At 53.6% G+C, this 18,074-nt stretch overlaps 1 protein-coding gene and 1 long non-coding RNA gene across 6 annotated transcripts in view; one reads left to right on the top strand and one right to left on the bottom strand.

Annotated features, from left to right (window-relative positions):
- Positions 1–6,492: 6,492 nt before the first annotated feature.
- Positions 6,493–18,074, bottom strand: part of P2RY6 (pyrimidinergic receptor P2Y6) — a 32,938-nt gene continuing 21,356 nt past the window's right edge. For 2 of the 5 annotated variants that reach the window (XM_040630823.1, XM_040630822.1), the window contains exons 2-6: positions 13,158–13,295; positions 12,389–12,481; positions 9,538–9,602; positions 8,728–8,789; positions 6,493–7,926 (exon numbers count right to left, since the gene is read on the bottom strand). In XM_040630823.1, the coding sequence (XP_040486757.1) occupies positions 6,907–7,893 (987 nt within the window). In that variant the 5' untranslated portion in view covers positions 7,894–7,926; positions 8,728–8,789; positions 9,538–9,602; positions 12,389–12,481; positions 13,158–13,295 and the 3' untranslated portion in view covers positions 6,493–6,906. Of the gene's footprint in view, positions 7,927–8,727; positions 8,790–9,537; positions 9,603–11,544; positions 11,684–12,318; positions 12,482–13,157; positions 13,296–18,074 lie in introns of all 5 variants that reach the window. The other 3 variants (XM_040630825.1, XM_040630826.1, XM_040630827.1) reach the window with 3 other exon arrangements.
- LOC121102877 lies at positions 7,024–9,419 on the top strand. The gene is made up of 2 exons (XR_005834980.1): positions 7,024–7,107; positions 9,023–9,419. It is a non-coding gene; the product is annotated as an uncharacterized LOC121102877 (long non-coding RNA).

The following is an 18,074-nucleotide window of genomic DNA, read 5'->3' as shown; positions in this document are numbered from 1 at the left end:
GTAAATCTCTTGGAGAAATCAAGATAGTAAGGTTGTGATGGTCACTGTCATGGCCAATGATGGGCCTTGAGTACTTCAGAGGGAGAAAAAATGAGAAGTGAGAGGACCCCAAGAAGCAATGAGCTCCCGGAAGGAGTTGTCTTAGGGGGAATCGGGCTCCTGACTCCATTCCGAAGTCAATTAGATATGACCTTTGACCTTCCACCTCTCTGAGATCGTCCCCTTTCCTGTATAATTAGACCTCAAATGCACAGAATCGGATTGTTTATAACCTTTTGTTTATGACACATTTTTACCACTTATTTAATTGGCTCCCACCACAAAACAAAACAACTAGGACTTTGACAATGTCCTACATCTCATGACATCGTTTCCCTAACCCGTTCTCCTGCCGCTGTACCACCCAGGCTAACCATTACCCCCTGCGGTCAGCACGCCCTTGCTTTCCTTTTTGTATAGTTTTGTTGCATTTGTGCATTCCTTCAAAGTATATATTTTCATTTTAGTTGTCTTCAACTTTATCAAAAAGGCATTTTGCTGTGTATAATTTTTTTTGAGATTTCTTTGTACTTAGTATTATACTGCTTAGAGTATCCATATTGTTACGCATAGGTAAAGTGCATCTTGGCTGCGTGTGTGAATATCGCAGTGTATTCATCCGCTTGCTCATGGACGGGCATTGGAGTGTCTCCAGCTGTTTGCTCTCGTGAACGGTGCTGCTCCGAGCGCCGTGCAGGACCCCGTGTGCACGTGCGCGGGAGTGCTCAGGGTCACAGACCATGTGACTGCCCAACGTCCAAGAGGGATTGACAAGCTAGGCTCAAATACCTCTCTTTCCTTTCTTTCTTTCTTCTTCTTCTTCTTCTTCTTCTTCTTCTTCTTCTTCTTCTTCTTCTTCTTCTTCTTTTTTTAATTATCTGTGTTTTCTTTTAGGTGAAATGCCTGTTTGTGTCTCGTCTGTTGGGTTATCATACTTTTTCATACCTTATGGTAATTCTGCCCTAACTTTTCCACGCTCAATACCCCTGGTGGCTTAGGGAGAACTGTTTTACAGATAGGGAAACAGAGGCTTAGAGAAGTAAACCGGCTTATTCAAAGTCACGGAGTCAGTATCAGCCCTTCTGCACTGAGCTAATAATACCTTCTGAGACCATTGGGCCTCAGCTAAGAGGCCTTCTCTGCCCCTCAAGCTGAGTCACAGCCCCCCTGGTCCCCAGCATCTCTCAGCCCCTGACCATTCCATGAGATTATAGTCTCCCTAGTAAGGCCTTCCTTGCCCCCTAGCCCTTTTTTTTTTTTTTTTTTTTAGGATTTATTTATTTTAGAGAGGGGGAGGGGCAGAGGGAGAGGGAGAGAGAAGCTCCAGCAGACTCCCCACTGAGCGTGGAGCCCGTAGCGGGGCTCGATCCCATGACCCTGAGACCATGACTCCAGCTGAAACCGAGTCGGGTGCTCAACCCCGAAAGTCAGAAGTTGGACCACCCGAGCCACCCAGGCGCCCCACCCCCGACCCCTCCTTATGCTCTTCTGAGCTCTCCTCTGGAGATGTAATGATCCAGGGTTATGTTTATTTCATTATTGCCGTTCTCCTCCATCAGACTAGAAACTCCCTGAGGGCAGGGACCCACTGCTCAGCATGATGCCTGGCACACAGTAGATGTTCAATAAACGTTGTTTAGTGGATGAACTGTTTCCTTGTCTGTACCCCCACCCCCACCCCCAGATTCTTTCTGAGGGTAGGGTCTGGGTCTGAGCTGCCTCTGTGTTCCCATCGCCATCTCAGAGGAGCAGAGAGAATGCGTGTCGAACAAATGAATGAGGGAGAGAGGAGAAAGCTGCATCTATTGCTAGGACAGATCCAGTGCCCCTGGGCTTTTCCAAAAGGACAAACCCTGGTTCTTGACTCTCTGGCTCTTCCATCTTTGGCCCTGCCCCTGTCCTCAACCTACAACAGCCAACTCTCACAGGTCTCCTGTCGTAGAAGCGCCTTCCCTGGACCTGGCCTCCCTGGGAACCTTCTTCTCTTTTCTTCTCCACCCATCACCTCCACTTGCTCCCCTCCTGCTACTCCCTCACTCACCCTTCTCCACTGCCACCAACATTCAGAAACCCCCAGGCTTTGACCTTCCACCTCTCTGGCTCCCCCTCCTGCCCAGCCCCTTAATGGAGTTCCCAGCGCTCTCTCCAGGCCCTTCTTACTTTCTCCCTCAGGAAACCCGTCCACCCCCTCAGCCTCCTGCCCAAAGCAGCATGAATACTCCCCAAGCTTTGCAACTTTTCTAAGCCTTCCTGGGTATTTCCAGACCCTGCTGACTCCTAGCTCACCACCAGGCTAGACCCTGGTCCCCACCCCAGTCCAGAACACTGCCTGGCTTCCCCTTAGGTCCACCATCTCAGGATAGAACCCGAGTAAAGGGATTCATTTGGCTGTGGGTAACAACAGGCTGAAAAATCAGTGGCTTAAAAAAGAAGTTTATTTCTCTCTTAGGCAAAAGTCCAAATTTAGGTGGTCCCAAACTGGAATGGTCAGAAACCCAAGCTGTTTCTCATGGTCCAAGATGGTGCTCCGGCTGTGATGTCCCCATTGTGAGCAGTAAGAACAGAGGGGAGACAAAGGACAGACACTACCTCTCTTTTACAGACATTCACCCCTTCCCCCTATTTTTTTTTTTTTTAAAGATTTTATTTATTTTTTCGACAGAGATAGAGACAGCCAGCGAGAGAGGGAACACAAGCAGGGGGAGTGGGAGAGGAAGAAGCAGGCTCACAGCAGAGGAGCCTGATGTGGGGCTTGATCCCATAACGCCAGGATCACGCCCTGAGCCGAAGGCAGATGCTTAACCGCTGTGCCACCCAGGCGCCCCTTCACCCCTTCCCCCTATTAAACTGCCTTGGGATACTTTGCTTATCTCCCATGGCCCAGGATTAAGTTACCCGGTTATACTTAGCTGCAAGTGAGGTTGGGAAATGAAGTTTTTATCCTAGGAGACCATGTGCCCAATTAAAAGAGGGTTGATATTGTGATTGGCACTTATCTGTGTCTGTCACAACTTCCTAAGGGGTCCCCAGTTACTTTGGCTGAGGCAGGTGGACACTTGGAAGGCAAGTGAAGAAAGGGAAGGGAGGGAGGGTGGGAGAGGTAGAGGGGGCTTCTAGTATCTGGGTTAGAGAAAGGCTGTCAATTCCCACACCTGGGCCTCAGTTTCCCCATCTGTAATTGGGGGTGTTGTAAGGATTAAATGAGAACATGTGTATACAGCACACTGCGTGGTGCCTAGAACCTGCAGAGCCCAGCAAATGGCCATTGCTGTCATTGTCGTGGCTCCCCGCTGCTTCCCTGGACTGGCACCAAGCCTCTGACTCTCTAGCCCTGCCAGCTCTCCAGCCTGATATCACGCCACAACCCATCCTATCCGTCCTCCAGCAGCCTCCATGCCTTGGGCTGTGCTCTTCCCCTCACCAGGAACAACCTGGCCCTCTCGTCTTCAGTCTAATTACAGCCACCCTTCAAGCCCCAGCTGCACCGCTCCCTCCAGGAAGTCTTCCCTAAGCCATGAGAATCACCTTGGACCCCTGTGAACCCACATGTTCCCCCGACCCCTCCCCACGCTCTACCTCCACACCTCGGTCTATGTCCGCTCTGTCTCCACCCCAGCAAGCAGACATCCCCAGTGTGATCCCCCATCACGGAGTGTGCCCTGGGTTAAAGTGAGGAGAGAGAGTGGGGAGGTGGGGACAAAAGGAGGGAAAAGGAAGGGGGCAATTCAAGCTCCCCAAAGGGCACTTGAAGTCCCTCGTATTGGCATGTAATAAATGACTTTTCCTTCTTAGAGGAACAGATGGGGCTCATGGATTCTGGTCCTTGTTCTGAAAAAAGTGTGCTGAGTTTTTTTTTCTTAAAAGACCAGCTGCTTCCCAGGTGAAGGAAAAGGAGAAGTCCCCCGCACAAAGCCCCTTGTTTAGAAACTCCTAGGCCAGTTTCCTAGAGAGAGATGCCGGAGGAACCTGTGTGCACTAAGGGCAAGATCATTATAATAGGCCCATGCGCTGCATGCTTACTGTGTTCCAGGCATTATTCTAAGTGTTTGGCACATATTAACCCTCACAACCACTTTACAAGACAGGTATCATTCCCATTCCCATTTTACAGCTAGGGAAGTTAAGGTACAAAGAGGCTAAACAACTTGCCCAGAGTGAGACCCCTACTAAGTGGTAGAGCCAAGATAGACACCAAGGTGACCTGGCTCTGGAGTCTCCGCCCTTGACGCTATTCTGCCTCACAAAGGGAAGCTGGGAATGCAAGTCACCTGTGGCCCAGAATTTCCGCTCTTGGAAAAGTAACTAAACACAGTTCTTGGCAGTCTGCTCGGACGGTCATCTGGGACTCTCTTCAGGGCTCAGCGGGCACTGTGGACAGAGGCCCTTTGTCTTCTGTTCTTCTATTCCCCTACTCCCCCGTGACAGACAGCTGACGAGTCTGGTCTCGGACTCGGAACAAGACTCAAGGTAGCTGATATCTGTGCTGCTTGGCTGGCAGGACATCGCAGAGTATAGGGAATAGACCTCTTCTGACATCGCCTCACATCTTTTCACTGTGACCCAAAGAATCAACGTTCCTTCTGTCCGAACTACCAGCCTTTTCAGAAGGGCACTTTTTTTTTTTAATGTTTTTTTATTACATTATGTTAGTCACCGTACAGTACATCCCTGATTTCTGATGCAAGTTTCGATGACTCATTATTTGCATATAACACCCAGTGCACCATGCAATACGTGCCCTCCTTACTACCCATCACCAGTCTATCCCATCCCCCACCCCCTCCCCTCTGAAGCCCTCAGTTTGTTTCTCAGAGTCCATAGTCTCCCATGCTTCACTCCCCCTTCTGATTACCTCCCTTTCTTTCCCTACCGATCTTCCTAGTTCTTAGGTTCCATAGGTGAGAGAAATCATATGATAATTGTCTTTCTCTGCTTGCAGAAGGGCACTTTTGATGGATTCCCAGGATGGGCTGGGCCTGGCTTTCCACCTTCCTCAGTCAGCTGCCAGCACGTCTCCAACAGGACCAGGGAGTTTAACTCTGGCAGAGTCCTACTCTGAAGGACCCCGTGGCCCAGCAGCCTTGGAGACGAGACAGGGCTAAAAGAAAAATACTGAGTTACGCAGCCCTTCCCCTCCTAGCCCTGTCCCTCGGCCCTGCCCTCTCTCCCCTCTACCTTCTGAGAAGGTAGACTCTGTCATGGCTGGTTTGTGTATGGGGTCTGAGTGGTACACCAGCAGCCAAGGGCAGGCTAGACTGTTCTACAGGAGGAAAGCTGAGACCTGGGGAGGGGTGGGTGAGGAGAGCAGGTAAAGAGGCCTTATGTGGTGGAATCCCCTTTTTTGCCTCCTCAGAGATCTTCAGTGAAGATGCCTTTCCAAAGCTTTTGAAGGCTCAAGTCTGTGTTTGAGATGCCTCCATGAGGTGGCCTCCAGCAGCTTCCAGGGCTCCCAGAGGCCAGAAGATGGAGCTGAGAAGGCAGGAGCAGAGCTCATGGAACAGTCTGTCTTGAGACTGGTTGGCAGGCTCCTGGCCACGGGACCCCTGCACCTCCATGTTGCAGCCTCCCGGTGCCTCTGCGTCTCTTCAAGCTGTTGACTTCTTCTAGAATGAAGCAGTGTTGAAGGGCTATTTCCCCTCACTTGGGGGGCCTGGCGGAGGGGTCCTCAGGCACCCAGGATACCCTGAGGCTGAAAGAGGCAATTTGAAGAGGTAGGTGGAGAAGAGGTGGGGTCTGGGGTTCTTCCTGGCCTTTAATGCTCTGGTCCCACCCACACCACCCCCTCCTGGGCTTCAGTGACACTGTTGATTTACTGCCAGACTCAGCACATCTCTACCCTTGGGTTTCATGCACACACAGTGCCTTCCATCAGGAAGGCCTTCTCTCTGCCTTTTGGATTCCTCCCCAGCTCAAGCTCCACCTCTTTGATGAAGCGCTCCCTGATTCCTCCCATTGCTGAGCCCCCCACAGCCTGGAACATCTGGGCCACTCTTGCCGTCGTCTGGAGGGTGGCCATGGGACAGCTCTTGTTTTCTCAACTTTCACACACAGGAGGCCAGAAGCCTGCTCCTCACCCCAGCTCTCCCTACCCATCTGCCCCAGGGCAGAGTCTAGCATAGGGCTGGCCCAGGCCATAGGAACACGCTCCCACTTCTCTTGGCCGACCTCCCACTCAGCCTTCAATATCTGGTTCAGATGCCCCCCATCCCCATCCCAAGAGATCTTTCCTGACTCCTTGGACTGGATCATGGGCATCCTCTATTTACCCCTTCCCCCCCAGCCATGCTTCTCTCTGTCATAGCCTTGACATCACCGTGTCAAGTGTCTGTATGCCCAGTAAGTTGGGCACCTTTATGGGGCAGGGCTAGGACTAGTTCTCCCAAGGCCCCAGAATGAACCCAGGCCCAAGGACAAGGTATAGGTAAAGGTTTGCTGAATGAATGGAACATCACACACCTCCAGAGAGCTCATGTTCATCCCCTCAAAATCCAGCTCAAATGCTCCTTTCCAGAAGCTCTCCCTTCCTCCTCCCATCTTCCCTCAGTCCCTGTGTTGGTGCGTCCAAAGCATACAGCACAGTCCTCCACTGCGGTACACGCCACACTCAATTTTTGTGAGCAGCTTTGCGTGGCTTCATGACTCTCCGGGGCCGCCTGGGACCTTCTGGAGGGCCGGGTCCAAGCTTGGCTCTCTGTGCCCACAGGGCCTGCTCCAGAGCAAGGCCTCAACGAACAGTCATGGGTGAGGTTTTGGAGTCTATGGAGGGCCTCACGCCATGCCCAGCTGAGCAAAGCACTACTTCTCTGCACGGTTTGGGGTTGGAGGGGCTCCTGGTGCCCTGGTCCCAGGTGTCCTGCCCCAGTGAACTCAGTGACCCTGTCGCTGCCACTTGGCTGTGAGTTTCTGCAGCAGTTCATGCGGCCGCCGGCGGAACTTCTTCTGAGTGAAGTAGAAGAGAATGGGATCCAGCACGCTGTTGGCACTGGCAAAGGGCCGCGTGCCCTTGTACGCAGCTGCAAAGGCCTCCAGCACAGGGCAGGGGACGCCGGCTGTAGAGCGCACTGCCAGGTAGGCTGTCTTGGTGACATGGAAGGGCAGGAAGCTGATGGCAAAGGCAGCTGCCACCACCACAGCCATGCGGGCTGCCTTGCCACGCCGTTCCTGGGCCACCGGCCCTGCTGGGCCGTCCTGGCGGCACAGACGATGCGCCAGGCGGCCGTAACAAGCCAGCAGGGCGATAAAGGGCAGCAGAAAGCCGATGACGGTGAGGGCCATGCCATAGGGCATATAGCGGGTGGCCAGGGCAGGTGGGCTCAGGTCGTAGCACACGGTGCGGTTACGCTGGATGCCTGTGGCGGCAAAGAGGGCTGTGGGCAGGCACTGGGTCGTCACGGCCAACCACACGGCCCCGCACACTAGCCAGGCAGCGCGGCGGCCCCCACGCTTGTGCCAGGGGGCCAGCGGGTAGCAGATGCCCAAGTAGCGCTGGAAACTGATGCAGGTGAGGAAGAGGATGCTGCCGTGCAGGTTGGCGTAAAAGAGGAAGCGGACCAAGCGGCAGGCGAGGTCGCCAAAGGGCCAGTGGTCACCCTGGGCATAGTTGTAGATGAGCAGGGGCAGGGAACAGGCATAGAGCAGGTCAGCCAGGGCCAGGTTCAGGGTGTACACGGCTGTGCGGGTCAGGGCCCGGCGGGACGTGCAAATCTGGGCAATGACGCAGGCGTTCAGTGGTAGGCCAGCCGCCAGGACCACTGAGTACACAGGTGGCAGGAGCAGTCTCTTGAAGTTCTCTCGGTAGACGCAGGTAGTGGGCGGGGAGCCCAGGGCCTGGCCTGTACCATTGTCCCACTCCATGGCTGACCGATATGCTTCCTATATCCAGAGAGGCTGGGGAAGCAACACACAACCTGTCAGTAACCACGCTCACTGACCACACAGCAGGTCCCTGTCTCTCTCTGGGCCCTGATCTCTACCTTAACCATCTCTGATACTCACCACCCCATGGAGGCCCCACACGGCCCTCACTTTAAGGAAACCTGGAATACAGTAAAGCTCAAGTTTGGGAAAAATCCAGTTCACTTTCTATAATATTCATTTCCCACCAACCTTCTATTCATCCTTCAAAACCCTAGTCAAATGTCTCCTCTGGAAGTAGAGATTGACAGACTTTAGTTTTTTTTGTTTTAAATATTTTTTTAAGTTTTATTTATTTAAGTAATCTCTACACCCAACAAGGGGCTCGAACTCATGATCAAGAGTCACACGCTCTTCTGACTAAGCCAGCCAAGTACCCCAGACAGATTTTAGTTTGAATCCCACCTGTGCTACCTACTAGCTATGTGACCTTGGCTAGTAATATACCTTATCTGAGTCCCAATCTTCCTATCTGAACAATGGGGGAATGATACACCCATCTTTTAGGATGACATGAGATTAAAGGTACTAAATCAAGTTATCCAGGGCTTCCCCTGGGCTTTTTAGAGTTTGGAGATTGTGGTCATGGTGAGCCTGCCTGTCTGTCTCTCCTACACTGACCGGAACCTCCTGAAGAGAAGTGCCAGGCCTGATGCCCTTCTGTGTCTGAGAGCCCAGTCTGGGGTCCAGAGCAGAGAAGGCCCTGGTAATCCTTAATTAATCAACATAAATAGAACGTCCACACACTGCGAGCTGACAAAAGGCAGTGCCCACCTCCTCAGCCTGGACTCCACCTTCCAAAGCCATGGTCCTTCTTTTGACTGCAATCTTCTTATCTGTAAAATGGGTGGAAAAAGTGATTCAGGAGTTCCCTAGGCCTCCTTCCACCTGACTTGAGGCTACAAATGCCTGTCTGGCACAGCTGTTGGGCCACAGCACCCCCTGGTGGCTAGAGTGAGAACAGCGTTCCTGAAGGCAAATGGCTGAGGACCAGCCAAATCTACTGCTTGCTTGTTTGGTTTTTGTGTTGTTGTTGTTTTAAGATTTTAAGTAACCTCTACACCCCCAGGTGGGGCTTGAACTCACAACCCAAGACCAAGAGTCCTGCGCTTCACCAACTGAGGCAGCTAGGCCCTCCTACTGCTTGCATTTCATAGACAGGAAAATACAGCACAGCGAGAGGCTGTGATGCCTCAATCTTACTCAGTGAGTTAGAAGCAGAGCCAGAACCAGCACCCAACCACCTGACTGAGAGGATGCAACTTAGTGTGGCCCATGGACATGGAATGGAGAGGTTATAAACCCAACTTCAGAGCTAGGCAAGCCTCATTCAAATCTTGGCTCCCCTACTTCTCTGCTGTTCAACCCAAGGCATGTCACTTGCCTTTTCTGGGTCTGTGTTCTTATCAATAAAACATGTCATAGGCCTGGTATACAGTAGGTGCTTAATAAATGCCATGCTATGATGTTGTATCCTTCACCTCATCCCTCCACTCTTCCCTCAGGCTAGGTTTTGGGGGAGTCAGCAGCACAAGTGCCTTAAGGGGTTCCCTGGTGAGGTAAGTCTGACTTCTGGATACCTACGTCCGAACCGGCATGTCCACATTTACTGGTGTCCAGCAAGAATTCACAACTTAAATCCAATGGACCTGTAAGACAAAGCCTTTGAGATAGTGAGTCAGATCACCCCCCTCCCTATTACCAGATGGGAAAAACTGAAGCGAAGGAAAAAATATGAAGTCCTGCAAATGCACACAGAGCAGGATAGAGGGTTGAGGCCAAGTATATGAGCTCTAGTCCAGATGCCTAAGTTCAAATCCCAGCTCTGCCACATGTGAACTGTGCGGCCTTAGGCTCATTATTGGACTTCCGTGCCTTGGTTTCCCCATCTATAAAATGGGGTCATATATACCTGCTTCATAGGGTTGTTAGGAAGATTAGTGCCTGGCACAGGGCAAGTGTTAGCTGTTCTTAATGTGAATATACCCTGCTAAGTCAAGTTATGAAATTTTTCAAAGTAATGTTAGAGCAAAACATAACTACCCAGACTCATTTCTTCCAACTTTAACTTTGATTTTGATGAAAATATTTTCCCCAGATTCTGGGCAACGGCAAAATGAGGTCTGGATTCTCTAGTCTGTATCCCACATGCCATATTACCTTTAATTATGAAAAACCCTTTGTGGGGCTTCAGCCCATGTGCTGGGCGTGCTGGGTGCTCAAGAAAGCCAGTTAGGCATGGGGAGAAGCCAGAGGCAGAAGCATGGCAGGCCCCCCATTGTAGCCGGGAAGCCAAGATTAGTACAGGCAGAGAAAGCTCATTTATTCATCTCTCCATTCATTCGTTTAGGCCTTTCTTCCATGTACGCATTCAGGTGCCAGGCATCGAAATGCGGACTTCCTGCCCACCGGATGCATGCAGGCCCAGTATATAGATACGGATGTGGATAGAGAGACGGAGCTGGAGAATTACACATATCCATATGCTAGCCTGAAGAGGGAGACCAGTGTGAGCCACGGGATAGAAGAGACTCTTCAGAGGAGGATGAAGGGTGGAACATGACCCACGGGGTTGAAGAGGAAATCCCTGGGTGGAGAGGGGTGTCCGCAGGTGGGGAGGAAGGTACAACAGGCAGGACTGGAGAGGAGAGCAGCAGCCTGCTAGGGCAGACGGTCACAGTGGGGAGAAAGAAGGGGGTAGAAGGAACAGTGCGCTGCTTCTGAACTCTTTTGGGAGGCCTGTTGTTCTCAGATACCACCCCAAGAGAGAGCCCTCTGCCTCAGGTGACTCGAGGCTCCAGATATTTTCTGCTCTCCACTTCCTGGTAGACCAGTCCTCTTGGAAGGAGGCAGAGGCTACACGAGGAGAAAGGCAGGCCTGGCTGTCACCCTGGCTTCCTCATACACTGCCTGCTGAGGACCGAGGCAGGGCAGGGGCTGGTTCCGAAGGAGGTCTCCCTTGGCCCCTGCCTCTGCGCAGCAGCTGACACTGGCTCCTCAAGCTCTCACGGCTGTCACTCCTTCTCGGGCCCTGAGCCCTGCGCCAGCTTAGGCCCCAATGTCTTCCTGGGCTCCGGCCACTCTGACTATGGCGGGGGGCTTTCCAGCAAGTGGCTCTGATGACATCCTTCCCCGCATCCCTCTGCCCTTTGAGGAAAAGCTCAAACTCCTGACATTCAAGCTCCCGGCTGAGCCCTCCAGCCTCATTCAAGGCACCCCTGGTTGCTCCCCTCTGCCCCCTCCCATCCTGCCACACTGTTCCTGAGACACCGACACTGACACTGCCACACGGCCATTCAGAGCCCGAGATCTAGACTTCCTCTCCGGTCTCCTCGTCTTTGCTGTTCCCTTCACACAAAGTGCTATTCACCCCATGTCTGTCTGTCAAAGCACTGAGTGTCCATCCAGCTCCGGGTCCAGTCTTGCTTCTTCCTTTCTGCGTCTCTTTTTCTGCCCCCCCCCCCGCCCCGTGGATCTCCTTTAGGTCACTGCTGGCCCCAGCCTGCCTGCCCTAAGTACCACAGTTCCTTGTGTCCAGCCCCCATGCCCACCTCCTGCTGGCCCATGGTGCCAAGGTGCACCAACACTCACATGCAGGTCCTGTCCCCGAAGCACCTTGGTGGCCTCAGATGCATTGGCGCAAGGGGAGGCCAGATGTGAGGCGCTCTACTCTCCTGCCTGCAGCCCGGGCTGCAACACCTCCGATGGGGCGGGCGGCTTCCTCTGTTTCCTGGCAGGGCTGTCTCTGACTGAAATAGCCCCTGCGCGGGCCACCCCCTCCCTGCCACCCCCAACACCAAGGCCTGGCGGAAACCGGGCCTAGAGGAGCGAGGAGGTGGAGAAAAGGTCTCCTTCCCGGAACCGTCCCCACCCCAGCAGAGGAAAGAGGGTGATGAGGGGGTAGAAAGAGAGGTGGGGGGAGAGCCAGAGGCTGCTGGTCAAAGGCCACCCCCACAGACCCAGCCGCTTCGTTTCTCCTCAGCCCTCTCTCAGTCTTCTCATCTGTCAAATGGGCACGTTGGTGATTAAAGAGCTTATGGCTCCCCCTTTAGCTGTAACACCCAGAGCCACCTTCCTGTCACTCACTCCCCCAACCATCCTCCTTTCTCTATTCATTCAATAGCTCATTCACTGACATGTCCCTCCCTTCACCTGGCAATCTGCTTATTTGGTCACCTTCTCCCTCCCTCCTTCCCTCTCTCCCTTTTCTCCAAAACCATTTATTGAGCACCTACTGTATGCCCTCAGATCTTCCCACATACATCCATTTAGCACTCACTGTCTCCTTCCACATGGCAGGTCTGGAGCCACTGGGAGTGATGGGTGTGGGTTGTGGGGATAGAGGTGATGCCCCCGAAAACTCACCTGAGTGAGAGTCTCCCTGCCGGTGCCAAGCCCTCTTCCAACCCCTCCTCACTCCCAAAGCAAGACTCACAGCTGTTAGGACGGCCAGAGGAAGTGAGGCGGCTTCTCATTGTCCCAAGGAGGCCAGCTCCAGTAGTAGAGGCGGCATTTGAAGGGGGGTGACCTGGAGGAGGTAGGCTTTGATGGGGAGCAGCTAAGGCAACTAGGGGAGGGGGGCGGGGGGCCCTGGGCATTTGAGGCCCAGGTTCTTGTTCTATTTGGCCCCTACTCACAAGCCCCTTCCCCTCTCTGAGCCTCCTTAGTAGAACATGGTCTTACTGGCCACCAGCATGTTGTGAGGATGAACTGCCAGCGGGAGGGAGGACTCTTTTTACCTGGAAGGTGTAAGCACTGACATCTCACCCAAACCCATTTTACAGGCAAGCGGATTGGGGAACTGAATTGGGGCCAAAACTTTGGGTCAAACTGAAAATTCAGGTTTGAACTGCTGGTAAACACTTGGTCAGTTGTGCAAGGATTGAGCACCTACTGTTTATTCAGTTCTCTGCTAGGAGGTTGCTTGTGCTTGTTGCAAGTGTGGGCCTCCTGTTCTGATTTTAGTGGTGCTGGAGCCCCGGAGGGCAAGGAGACCTAGCCTTCAGCCCAGCAACTGTCCTTTGTCCCAGGATGTCCCAGGACAACCTCCAGTGGTCACCCCATCACAGTGTCTGTCCCAAGAATGGGAGCAGCTCTGAGGGCTTCCTGGAGGTGTCAGCCTCAGGGCAGGCTTGAGTTTGAGTTCTGGCAATCTGGGTGGGGCCCAGATGGGAGAGCTCAGATCTTGGGGGTTATGGGCATACCTCGGACGAGTGACCCGGGATGGCCCCTGGAGAAGGTGTGTCCATTGCTGGGCCTTCAAGGGCCAGGGGGGCTTGGGCGAATGAAGAATGAAGAGGGCATCCTAGGCAAGAAGCATGCAGGTGGGGAATGAGCCGAACCTGTGTGAGAAATGAAGAACAGCGTAACATGGGATGTGTCATGTGAAGAGGGACCCGGTGGCAGCCTGTGGGGGCAGGCCCTTTGAAAACCTCCCACACAGAGCCCAAGTGCCCTTACCCTGCTCCCAGGCCTGCCAGGGCTTCCAGTCCCACTGCAGCCCTTCCCCACCAGGCCGTCCAGCCCCCAGGCCAAAGTGCGTGCAGTTTCCTCTGCCTGGGATGCTTTTCCCCCAACTTTCTCCAAATAATCCCTGTGTATCCTTCCTGTAGTTCTCACGTCTCATTCTCAAATGAGAATGACCAGTGGTACCTGCCATCTAGGCTACTGTAAGACATAAATGAAACCATGCAGGGGAGGTGTCCTGGCACGTGGTACGGGCTCAATACATTCTTGTTAACTGAATGAATCCATTCCAGGCACAGCCTAAGTGCCCCCACTTTGGACTCCATCAGCCCACGGCAGTCCGCACTAATTTCTGGGTCCTCTGCACCCAGTGTCATTTCTTAACAGCCTGCCCTCTGCCAGATGTTTTATCTGCAGTTCTAGGTGGGTGGTTGGGGAGTGTTCTCGCCATTCCATAGATAAAGGAAGTAAGACTCAGGAAAGGTCAGTGAGTTTCCCAAGGTGTCTCAGCCAGGGAACATTTTAATTCAAACCCCTTATCCATGGTTTCCCTGAAATCCAAGCTTAGAAATTTGAGCCAGGAAATTCCCAGAGGATCGTCTTTCCTGCACTGAGGGCCTCTGGCCATGAGATGGTGCCAGCAGACTGCCTGGGATGGCCAGCCTCAAGCCTTTTGCCGGCTGCCCTGGGGTGGGGGCTGGGCTGTGCGGCAGGTCTGCTCATCCCCGAGGCCTCCTCCCCTCTGGGGCTGGCACTGAGCAACCTCAGGACTGGGCTCCCAGCCTCGGTTCCTCCTGACCCACTCCCCAGCCTTTTTGCCATTTATTATTCCCATATCAGCTCAAGCCCTGTTCTCCGAGCTTCACCTGGTCAATGTGGCTCACAGGAGCCCCTGGGGACATTGGCAGGGGGATAGGGCCAGTGTGGAGCCCTGTTCATCTGAGGTAGAGGCCCTGAGAGTGTTGCCCCAACAGCAGGCATCCACCACCCAGTTGTGCCTGCAGCAGAAACAATTCAGGATAGATGCGAGGAAGAACTGGCAAGGGCTGAAGTTCCTTGGGCTGCTTGGATCCTACGGTCTCAGGATCCCCTTTAGATGACTCCGTAGCTCCCTCCCCATCCCTGCTCCAAGACCCTCCTATCTGCAAGGGATGAGGAGGCCAGAGGCAGGAGCTGGAAGCCTGAGTCACTGTCTGCCAGCCAGCCAGGAACCAGCCCAGACCAGGCTGGATGTGGGAAGAGGCCTTCTAACCTTGGCCTGCCTGCCTTCTGGGAAATACGGCCTGGAAACCCCCTTGCTTGGCCTCTGGCTTGTGAGCTTAGCAGCAAGGGCACAGGATGACAGGGATCAAGACTCAGCTTCCTTCCCCTGAGGAGTCAGACAGACTGGGATCCATCTCCAACTTACTGAGTGACCCGGGGGGGAGCCACCTACGCTCCCTGAGCCTGAGTCTCCACGTGATAAACGAGTCATGGTGCCTGCCTTCCAGGGTCATTATGCCCTCTGCTACGATCACCAACCCAGAAGCATCCAGCCTGGGGCAGGGGTGCCCCTGGAGCCTGCCTCAAGCCAGCCCGAGGCCAGGTTGCGGATGTCAGTGCCTCTGGGCGCCGAGAGGACGGTGGGCAGGGGGCAGCGCCCACCACTCTTGGAGGAGTTTGGGTCCCACCAGTGGCATCCGGCTGGCTGCGAAAGCAGGCAAATCCGGTAGGAGAAGGGTATAGGGGAAGCAGAAAACTCGATTTCTCTTCTCTTTTTCGACTTCCCCTTCTTACCTCCTACTCGACAGGAATTAAAGCTGGAACTGAAACAGCCATTTTGAGCGCAAGGAAGGGGAAGCTGTAGCTTTGGGGAATTTGGGAGTTGAGGCTGCTTTCTTTAATTTCTCTCTGACCCTACAGGCTGAGCACAGAGGGAACCTGCGTCTCCCGCACCACTGCTACGCGCCAGGCCCTTCAGCCGAGCTCATGTAATCCCCAGCACAATCGGATGAGATCGGGTGTGCTCGGGGTGGTATGGCTGTAGACAACCCCCACCACAGTGGGGACAGATGCTTTTATTGGGCGCTGACCTCACACCATCACTGCGCAAAATGCTGCATCTCATTTACTCTTCACAATTTCCACCTCTGCTTTACAGACGAGGAAGCTGAGGCTTGGCAAAGTTAGCAAGACGTTCTCTCTTAGGAACGTGAATGAAGAGATCAGTGACCATGTGGCCCACGTGGGCACAGGGCTGAGAAGGCTCCAGGCAGCCTCGGGGCTGGGGAACTGTGGGAGAGAGAACAGGGGCCTGGAGTGTCCCAGGGAGGGCAGCCCTTGACAGGAGAGTCCGTGGTGCCAGCTTTCCCAGTCCACGCCCATGGGCTGTGGCACTTCCCACCCAGGGCTCGGGAAGATCCCAGCACCTTCCAATACCCCCTCTTTGCTGGAGCTAGTGTGAGAGGGTCTCTGTTCCCTGCCTGGACCCTCTGTTTTTGGTTTGTAATCCTCCTGTAGAGGTATGCCGTTTGGATTCTCCTTCAAGCAAGAACCCGCTGTTTACCTGCAAGGAGTATAGTTGGCTGACACCCTCTATTGGTGACTTCAGGACCCACCCATCCTCCCAGCTAACCAGCCTCCAGTCCTCTGGGGAAGAGATGGCCCAGGTCCAGCTATCTGGCCTGTCCTGTAGGCAGTCATTGTTCTCCTCTGCAGTTCCTTCCCCCCAGTTCCCAGACCCCCCTCATGATGATGGCCCGCCTCCTGTTTTTCCTTTGGGGGATCCCCTCCTTCCCCTCCTCAAGTCTTGACAATCTGCGAGTGGTGGACCCATGACCTAGGCCTGCCCATGAGAGAAGAGTGGGCTCCTCAGGCCCTGTAACTGGCTCAGGGGTGGATGGGTGACCTTCGCTGAGTGCCTCAGAGTCCATTTTGGAGATTTTGCTGGAGCACTGGGGAGGAGGCAGGTTTTCCCCTGGGTTTGCAAAGCTGGTAGGAAGTGAGCCTCGAGCTTCTAGAGCCAGGTGAACTATATGCCAGCTACTGTCCTGTGCACTGATGATACCACCACCAGGAAGGAAACGGTGCAAAATAAAGCCAAGGGATGGCAGAGTCGAGAAATGAGAACCTACAGGTTCCTGAGAATAGCACATGCCTGGTTCCACTTATGTCTGGAGCTTTGTCTTCCACTGGACTTTCTGATGGCATGAGCTGATAAATTCCCTTTTTGCCACAGTCCCTTTGACCTAGGATTCTGCCACTTAAAATCGGGAGTCCTGCCTATAGACCTGTACCTGCCCCTCCATGTGTCTCCTCTCCTCTTTTCTACATCCCATGCTCACAGGGTCAGCCCTGGAGCCCTAACAACCCTTCAGGGGAGGCTGGAACTGGGCACGTACCCAGAGGCCACCAGCAGAGGGGCAGGTGAGGACTGAGGGACTCTCAAATCAAGCTTGATCCCCAGAGGGGCTGCCAGGGAAACCCCCAATTCATTTTCCCTGAGGGGAGCCCCTCCTCCGGCAGCTCCCGGAGTAACCACTGTGTCATTTCAGTAGCCCCTGGGCAGAAGCCTGGAAAGCTGGAAATCCAGCTTCCAGTCCTAGATTCATCACGCACCTGCTGTGGGACCCCAAGAAGGTCACTGCACCTCCCCAAACCTCACTTTTCTGAGCCACTTCACTGTAGATCTGTAGTTTCTTGGCCACCGAGCTAAGTGCTTTTGCTGCAAGATCCCATTTGCTTACAACAGGCCCGCGTGGTGGAGTGTCTTATCCCCGTTTGCAGGTGAAGAAATAGGCTTAGAGAAGGTTGGTGGCTTGCCTCAGGGGGACGCAGTGAGTCGTGGCAAGCCAGGACTAGGACATAGAACTGAATGTTGATAAAGTGTGTGCTCAGGAAGACAGGCAACGTTCCCCTGTGTGAAAACTGAGGCCAGAGAGAGAAGGAACTTGCCCCAGGTGCACATTAAGTCTACCATGCCACCCTGCCGCTCAGGAACACAGTAGCCTGAAATAGGACACAGAAACAGGGGCCAAGTGTCACGGCAGAAAAAAAGACCAGTCTGAGAGTCAATGTCAGTCCGACTCCCTCCCTTCTCTAACTTTGTTAGGAATTAGGGACAAGGTCTGCTTTGCCTTTGGGGTCCCAAAGACCAGCAGAGGCTCCAGCTCCCATGTGGCACTGGGAAATGTTGAATGAGTGAGCCTAGTCTGTGAAGATGAGCCACAAGTCTCTGTCCTTGGTGCTGCCTGGCTCGATTTAAAAAAAAAAAAAAATCTTCGTCTTGATTGATGACAAAGAAGACTTGTCAGGGGGAAGGAAGGTAATGGCTGTAGGAGTAGCGCCTCTATGCCTACCTGGGTCCCCCAGATTCCAACTCTCAGGAAGGGCAGACTGCCACCACTGCCTGAGTATTCATTGTGGGTTATGATCTTGCCCATTTCAGACAGACACTGAGGTCCCAAAGGTAGGCAGATTTGTCCACAGCTCTCATGGGTAAGGTCTGGGTGTGGGGGCAAGTCTCAGAGAACCTCTTACCTCTCATGAAAGATGGCTCTTTTGCCTTCGTCCTGCTCTGACCATTCCCAGCACCTAAGTCCACCTGGCAGAGAGAGGAGACCCAACTGGGCCCCAGAGCCTAGGGGTCAATGACGGGGCTCTGAGTTCTGGACTCT

The sequence above is a fragment of the Ursus maritimus genome, unplaced genomic scaffold, assembly GCF_017311325.1.
Source record: "Ursus maritimus isolate PB19 unplaced genomic scaffold, ASM1731132v1 scaffold_16, whole genome shotgun sequence".
Classification (NCBI taxonomy): Eukaryota; Metazoa; Chordata; class Mammalia; order Carnivora; family Ursidae; genus Ursus; species Ursus maritimus.
The sequence above is the reverse complement of the archived record's forward strand: the minus strand, read 5'-3'. Positions and strand labels throughout refer to the sequence as shown.